This window comes from Psammomys obesus, unplaced genomic scaffold (assembly GCF_907164565.1).
Source record: "Psammomys obesus unplaced genomic scaffold, mPsaObe1.curated_primary_1811, whole genome shotgun sequence".
NCBI lineage: Eukaryota > Metazoa > Chordata > Mammalia > Rodentia > Muridae > Psammomys > Psammomys obesus.
The window spans coordinates 408,312-416,397 of NW_026590490.1; the positions used below are offsets into that span (position 1 = coordinate 408,312).

General features: G+C 46.9%; 1 protein-coding gene across 8 annotated transcripts in view; it reads left to right on the forward strand.

Annotated features, from left to right (window-relative positions):
* Positions 1 to 7,045, forward strand: part of Cdk5rap2 (CDK5 regulatory subunit associated protein 2) — a 185,793-nt gene extending 178,748 nt beyond the window's left edge. For all 8 annotated transcript variants that reach the window (XM_055607530.1, XM_055607533.1, XM_055607534.1 and 5 more), the window contains 3 exons: positions 356 to 482; positions 6,437 to 6,483; positions 6,951 to 7,045. In XM_055607530.1, coding sequence (XP_055463505.1) covers positions 356 to 482; positions 6,437 to 6,483; positions 6,951 to 7,010 — 234 coding nt within the window. In that variant the 3' untranslated portion in view covers positions 7,011 to 7,045. The remainder of the gene's footprint in view (positions 1 to 355; positions 483 to 6,436; positions 6,484 to 6,950) is intronic.
* Positions 7,046 to 8,086: the final 1,041 nt, after the last annotated feature.

Below are 8,086 nucleotides of genomic sequence, written 5' to 3' on the forward strand. Positions count from 1 at the left end.
GTGTGTGTGTGTGTGTGTGTGTGTGTGTGTGTGTGTGTGTGTGTGTGCTGCTGTGATTTTTCTCGGGGATAGATGCTGTGGTGCAGAATTGCCAGGTCAGAGGGATACATGCACTTATAATTCAGTAAGTCTTGCATCCAGTATTGTCCCAAGCCCTGCCATGGTCCTGACAGTTTTCTTCCACCCTGGATTCTGTCCAGTTTGCTAATGTAATGTCCAGAAAGGGGCATCTAGCTTATTCAGATGTTTTGTTAGTGAGATTGAACATCCTTTGATTTTATTTTTAGTTCTTCCTGTGTAATCTGCTGTTTTATGTTATTGTATTTTTTCTAATTCTTTTTCTTTTTTTCTTTAGATTGAAGAAATGAAGGCAGAAATCACCACACTACACAAAAAACTGTTTGAACAAGAAAAGAAGCTGCAGAATACAGCAAAACTTCTGCAGCAGAGCAAGCACCAGGAGAAAGTCATCTTTGATCAGTGTAAGTGAGAGGCAGGGTGGAGGGATGTCAGGGTGGGAGGTGAGGTTACCACGGCTGCATACTGCTTGCCTCTATGAGCTGATAATGCAGCCTTGGCTTATACTCTTTGGAGGTCGGGCTTTTGAGATCATGCCTCCTACTTTCTTTTTTCTGCTTTATTCTTTTGACCCACAATCAGTTCTGCCAGGACTGTCTCTTATGGAGTGACAGATTGTGTATTATAGGATTATGGTTGTTAGGAGTATGGTAGGCATCTATCTGTCCTTGGAGGTGGCTGTTCCAAATGAAGGGCCCCCTGAGCTGATTCTGAATGGAGTAAACATTGTCATCTAGAACATGGAATGGCAGTCTAGGACAGGATCTTCAAGAACAGAGGTGAGGAGTCGGCTTTATGTGTGAGAACCTAATAGTCTTGCTGATGGAATAACAGCTGACTGTGGCAGGCTGAGACAGGAGGAGGACCAGACAACAGGACCTTTTGGGAAAGACCTGCAGGGGAGATCAAGGTGGTTCTCTCCTACAGCAGAGGACCAACCTGTCATGCTTCATGTGAAAGCTCTTCACGGTATTACTACCATGGGCTTCAGTGGAAAAGGAAGAGAGGTGAAGGTCAGTGCTGGCTCTAACCGAGCCATATCAGAAACTGGTAACAGCTGTGTGCCTCATGTTCAACTCTGCAGCCCTCTTCACCAGTGTGTGGAGACAAGCAGCTTCACCCACGTTCGTCAGCAGCTCAGCCCTGGCCTTGCCCATGCCATCAGCCAGTCAGATTGCCTGTCCTTGGGAGTGTCTCCAGTTGTACCATCCTCTCTCTGCTACCACAGGCTAGGGCTCTCAGCAGTATTTCTTACAGCTACCAAGCATAGATTATTGCTAAGTAGGCAGTCTCGTTACCTGTCCCCTGGGAACCTTCTGAAAAAGACTTTGATATTAGTAAGGGTTTGAACTGTAGATGAATGAGATCAGTTATGACCAGGCAATGGGTTCCTCTCTGGTATCCCATTCACAGGCTGTGAGGACAAGGGAACAATAGTTTCTGTCATCAAGGAGCTTGGGCTCTCTGAGGGATGAGGGAACATAAAGCTTCAGGATTATAAACTGAGGGCCTGCCTGAGACAGCCTGAAAGGTGGTGTGAGGCTTTGATTCAAGATAAAATTTGATTGGCTCTGAGGGATGTCAGTCAGACAACAGAGCAGCAGGAACAAGATTCCTCCAGAACTGTGAGGATTCCAGAGGCAACAGAGCAGTGAGTGTTCTAGGCATCCTGAAGATATGCCAAGGCTATCATTTGAGCAACAGTGTATATTGGTTAGGTTTCTTGACATGTGCTACAATCCCTAACAGAAGCAACTTAAAGGAGGACAAGTTTGTTCTAACAGTTTAGAGAGTGTGAAGTTAATCATAGTGGGGCCATGGTGGTGGGGTCTGGTCCTATATGTGGGAATAGTAGCATGAGGTGGCTAGTCACATTTTGCGACAAGACAAAAGGCAGGGAATTAAAGAGACCACGATATCATCCTGAAGGCCTAAACCCAACATCCTGTTCATACCAGCAAGGCCTTACTCTATGACCTCTCCAAATGGTCCCACCAATTGGGAACTGAGTGTTTAAACACAGGAGTCCATAAAGAGCATTTCATGCCCAAGCCATAACAGAGGCTTGTGGGTCGGGGTCAAGGAGGAGTACCAGGGTTTGCTGTGGTCCATTTGTGTATCAGAATATCATGGCAGAGCATGGAGACATTATAAGGTGTAGGAGATCTATAAAAGCCCTTCCAGCAGGCAGGGCTGTGGAGGACGGATAAATTTGAAAAACAGGTGATTGCCCAACAGACAGGATATTGTGGGTCTTACTGATGAGGGACTTATGGACAAGAGGAGCCCTCAGAGATGTGGGTGACAGTGTCAGTTGTAGGCATGCTCAGGTGCTATGGAACATTTGGGCCAGATTCCTGGGGATTCAGGGTTAAGAGGTGGTGCTTCATGTAGCCAGAGTCCAGGGAGTAGGGCTTTGGCCCAAGTTCCTGAACAGCCACAAGGCTCTTGGTGCTGATCCTGGTTTGGGATGAGGAATTTCAGGGGCTGGCAGAATTCAGCTTAGATGGTGGGTAACTCTACTGTGGTAGATCCAGAAGCTAGAACCATGCCATGCCACATCCTGGGTCAGAGAACTGGGAATGCACCCCGGTCTCAGCTTTGCCCTCCTGTGTGATATGCATTCAGTGGCTCTGACTCTGGGTTCCAGGCTCCTCCTCTCTGAACAGACAGTCTTTTTAAACACCGTTGGCCACAGGGCTCTGGGTGCTAGTTATAATTGCATATATAGAGTTAGGAGAGTGATGTCACCAGTGTGGAGGACAGAACAGGTGCCCCAAAGATTTTCGTTTCTCTTTTCAGTAAGTCTGTGGATATTCCTAAGCCCTTCAGCCTGCCAGGTCTGTTCCTAATTTTGAACTGACAGAGTGACATTGACATGCTGTCCCCTACCCTACTTCCTCCACATAGGGACAGGGATGAGAAAGATCCAGGGCTTGCCCTTCAGTGCTTACACTGACACTACTTCCTCTCAGAATCTGTAGGAGAGGGCTGAGAAAGGGTGAGACCTGGGAACCTGGGACCTTACCACTCTTGAGTCACGTGGCCTGGCACTGCCCACTTCACTTCTATGCTTCAGGTCCTTCTTTGCCAACTAAGTGTAGTAATCCTCTCTCACAGGATTGGGGTCATCAATGAATCAGTACCTGCCATGGGGCCAGGCAGGCCCTCCATTTTTCTTTTTTTCTTTCCAGTCTCTGGTGGTGTGGGAGAGCCCTGGACTAAGCTAGGTAGTCCAGGTATGTGCTTTACTCTACACTGAGGTCAGTCTGCTTTGGCATACATTCTTTATCACTCTGAACCTTGTCTTCTCATCACAGCAGGGATTTCTGAGTGTGGGAACATGGGTGGTGTACCTGTTTAGATGTAAGAGAAACTTCAAAACTTGGACCTGCGGATTCCTAGCGCTATGATGTGCTCAGCTCACTTGGAACATTCAGTGTTCTTTCAAGATTATTTTTAACCTCCATGCCATGAGCACCTTTTGTGGGTCACAGGCCCCTTGATGAATCTTGAGAAAGTGATAGTCTCTGCCCAGAAAAACTCACAAATCCTTATCCACACCAGAATTATATGCTGATATATTGGGCTTCCTAGGTCACACGGTGAACCCTGCAGCCAGGGGTGAGGAGGAGGCATAGAGAGGCAGGGAATACCTGTGACCCTCTTTACTCAAATAAAAATGAGGCCTACTCTTGTCTGTTGACCTCTCTGTCTCCAGATAGAATTTTTGGTGAAGCAAGAAAAAATATTTCTTCCAGGCAGCCACAGAACAGTTATTCTGAGTAAGCGGGCAGCAGGCCATGTGCTGGGCATGAGTCACAGGTGGCCTCAGCAAGCACGAGCCAAGGGCTTAGTGGATTCTGAGAAGAGTGTACTTCCTGGATCTCACCGGGTCCAGCCTGAGCTAAGAATGGATTCTTTTTTTTAACTCTTCGAGCCTAAGCAGGCTTCAAACTCATGACAATTCTCCTGCTTCTCAGCCTCCCAAGTGTTCTGCCTCTAGATTCCCAATCAGGCTCAAAAACCTGATCTTTCTCTCACTGTTTAGTGTGTGCTGGGCAAGAAAGGACTATGGAAGAAAGCAGTTTTGTGCATGGTTGCTCCTGAATGGTAGGCTCTCCTGTTCTTTCCAGAGTCCAACACTGCTCACATGTTAGCAAGCAGGAGCCTCAGCACTCACCCATTAATACACTCCTGTTTAGACAGAATGCACCTGAGCTGAAGGGCAGACGACAAAATACCCTGAAACATGCTTGCAGGAAGGCAGGGTAAAACTCTGCTTTCACAGGACTTCCCTGGACACTTGGCGCAGGTCTCCAAGTGTGGGCTTGTTTCTCACACTGCTTCCCAGATGGCCCAGGACACCAGAGGAAGCTGGACACCGTGAAATCCTGCCCTCTACGCTGCCCAGCACCACCATTTTTTTTTTCCAACCTGCAGCAGGGGTTCCAGGTGCCCATTCAGAGCCCCGCATTAACTCTGAAAAATAGAATGTATGCATACTCTTCCATTTGGGGCCCTGTGAGGACTTGAAGTGTTGTCTATAGCCCACCCTGATAGGTTATTTGGCTCTGAGGGTTGAGAAGGAACAAGTGAGACCCTCATACTTCTCTGTGGCCTGGATGCTTCAGGGCTGTTGTGTTAGTCACTCATTGCTGTGACAAAAATAAATGAGAGAAGCCACTTGGGAGGATGGATTTCTTTTGGCTCATAGTTTGGATGTATATGGTTCATCATGCTGGGGAATGCATATGGGAACAGCACAGTCTAGGTAGTGGGAGCGTATAGCTTATTCATGTCTTAATGGATCAGAAAGTCTAGAGTGTGGGCCACAATCAGAAATACTTATCTTTTTAAGTCTTGGCTTAGCAGGCCACTTCTGCTAACTAGGCCTTGGTCCCAAAGGTATCATAACTCTCTATGATGGTCATCTTTTTTTTCTTAATTAATTTTGTTTATTTTTACATTAATTGCATTTTATTCACTTTGTATCCCAGCTGTAACCCCCTTCCTCATTCCCTCCCAACTCCCTCCCTCTTTCATCTCCTCCCATTCCCCTCTCCAAGTCCACTGATAGGGGAGGTCCTCCTCCCCTTCCATCTGACCCTAGCCTATCAGGTCTCATCAGGACTGGCTGCAGTGTCCTCCTCTGTGGCCTGGCAAGGCTGCTCCCCACTCAGGAGGGTGGTGGTGGTCAAAGAGCCAGCCACTGAGTTCATGTCAGAGACAGTCCCTGTTTTCCTTACTAGGGAACCCACTTAGATACTGAGCAACCATGGCCTACATCTGTACAGGGGTTCTAGGTTATATCCATGTCTGGTCTTGGTTGGAGTATCAGTGTCAGAAAAGACTCCTGTGCCCAGATTTTTTGGTTCTGTTGCTCTTCTTGTGGAGCTCCTGTCCTCTCCAGGTCTTACTAACTCCTCCTTATTTCATATGATTACCAGCACTCTGCCCAAAGTTTGGTTATGAGTCTCAGCATCTGCTTTGATACCCTGCTGGGTAGAGTCTTTCAGAGGCCCTTTGTTGTAGGCTCCTGTCCTGTTTCCTGTTTCCTCCTTCTTCCATCCTGTTTGTCTGAGTGAGTATTGATCATCTTACCCAGGGTCCTCCTTCTTGATTAGCTTCTTTATATATACAGGTTTTAGTATGTTTATCCTATATTATATGTCTAATATCCACTTATAAGTAAGTATATACTGTGTGTGTCTTTCTGCTTCTGGGATACCTCACTCAGTATGATCTTTTCTAGATCCTACCATTTGCCTGCAAATTTTATGATGGTCATCTTTAACTGTGAATGTGACACAACCTAAAATCACCTGGAAAGAGAGTCTCAATGAGGGATTGTCTGCATTGGGTTTGCCTGTGGGCATGTCTGTAGGGAGTTGTCTTACTAAAGTTAATTGATGTAGGAAGACTCAGCCGTTCCCTGGGCAGGAGGATTCTGCACAGGTAAGAGTAGAGAAATTGAGCTGAACACAAGCAAGCAAGCCAAAAATGCATGCTTCTCTGCTCTTGACTGTGGATGGATGTGTCTAGCTGTCTCAGGTACCTGCTGCCTTGATGGTCACAGTGGTAGAATGTAATCTAGACTTTCGAGCTAAAGTAAACCCTTCACTATGGTGCTTTTGCCAGAATATTTTGTCACAGCAGCATAAACGACACTAGGACTAAAATAAAACAGTACCTCCAGCTGAGGATCATGTGATCAAACATGAGCCTGGTGATATGAGCCTGGTTAGGACCCTCAGAAGTTGTACAGTTGTCTGGGTCGAGGCTTCCTGCTCACTGGCTCTGATTTCGTTCTACTGTTTTGTGGCTCTAATTGTTCTGTTCTGTGCTTTCTCTTCAGTGATCATCACCCACCAAGTCCTTCGGAAGGCCAGGGGAAACCTGGAGGTAATGGCCCCTGAGTTGTTTGCACTGAATGCTTTGGGTTACTAGGGGTTGGAAAGGTCCAGACTGTTTTTTGTTTGTTTGTTTGTTTTCCTTAAGAATAAAGTCGAATTTGGGACCAAGGGTTACACTCCTCCGCAAGCAGCTGTGGTTTTCATCTCGAAGAGTGTGAAAAGTTCTGTTCTCTCACACCTGTCCTCAGTGGTTTCTCTGTTTCAGTGCTGTTTCAGCAGGGTGAAGTACAGCAAACAGCAGCCCACACAGAGGCATCTGTGTAGTCTTTCTGGAATAAATGAATGAGTGAATAAGTGAATGCAGTATGTGCTCATGGTCATTTTGTTCTGATGTTTACTGATCAAACTGTCTTTGAAAGAAGTTTTAAAATAGCACCTCACTTTTAACTCTGTCAGGGATCTCACTTCAGAAACTTCATGACCTAATATTCTCTCTCTTCCTTTTCTCTTTTCTAGCTCAGACCTAGGGCGGCTGCCCATCCAGAAACTTCCAGTCCCAGCAGACCTGGCTTGTGAGGAGAGCTTTCAGCTAATAAAGCTTGTGGTCCTGAGATCACTTGAGTCTGTCCTCCCTGTGGTTCATGGTGGTGAGGGATGCAAAGGCTGCCAGCAAGAAGAAGTGTGGTGATGTGCTGGGATCTCTGTGAGAGTTGTTGTTTCAAAGGTTCTATGGCTCTGCAGTCAGGCACTAGAAAGGCCTTGAGCTCTGGGTGCCATCATTGACCTGGAGCACCCTGCACACTGGAGAGCGTCACATCCACCCTCAGGTCTGAGAACTCAGCTTTCAGCCAACACTGCAGTTAGAGGATTCCCCTTAAATGGTTCATTCCTTTTCAGATGTATGATTCTGGGTGGAGCCTCAAAACCCAGGTCCTAAACTCCCTTTTAATATACACCATTGTCTTGGGAGCCACATGACCCTCACATCGCACTTGCTCCTAAGCCCACTTCAGGATCCAGAGAGAATCCATGTGGGGTTGCTATGGCACTATGCCTCTCCAGCCAGGTCCTCAGTTCCTCACAGCCTGCCCTAAGCTGAAGTTGTGAGGCCTGGAGCCTGGGACTTAGCTTTTGCACCACTTTGTTATGCTAGTCCCCTGTGTAGCTCTGCTGTCTTTGTTGCTGCCTGATGTACTAGCTGCTGCAGCCCTGTCACTGACTTTTGTGTTTAACTGTTCTTAGACTTCTACTGAGCTTCATAGGTTCCTGAGCATTAAACAAAGCCTGGCTTAGCCCTCTTTATAGTTGACTTTTCTTTCCTGCGGGAGTCCATCATGCTGACCTGTTGCTTCGTATCATCTCCCATCCTTTCACATTGCATGCTACTTCATCTCTTCTGCTCTGACCTCTCTGCCTTTCCCTTTCTAGTCTTTGGTTTCTTTTCTTGAGTCTTCTCCCTCCTCTCCCTAAAGCAGCCAAGGTGCAGAGGCAAACGATGTATTTGACCAGTCACTTCCCCAACTGCCCATGTTGGTGGCTACCATTGTTCTGTGCATCCAGGCCAGGCCCCTAGCAGGGATCACAGTGCCTCCAAGTTTGGCTGCTACCACATTTTTCTCTTTTTTCTTCTTACCTCTTTGCTTCCAGCTGAC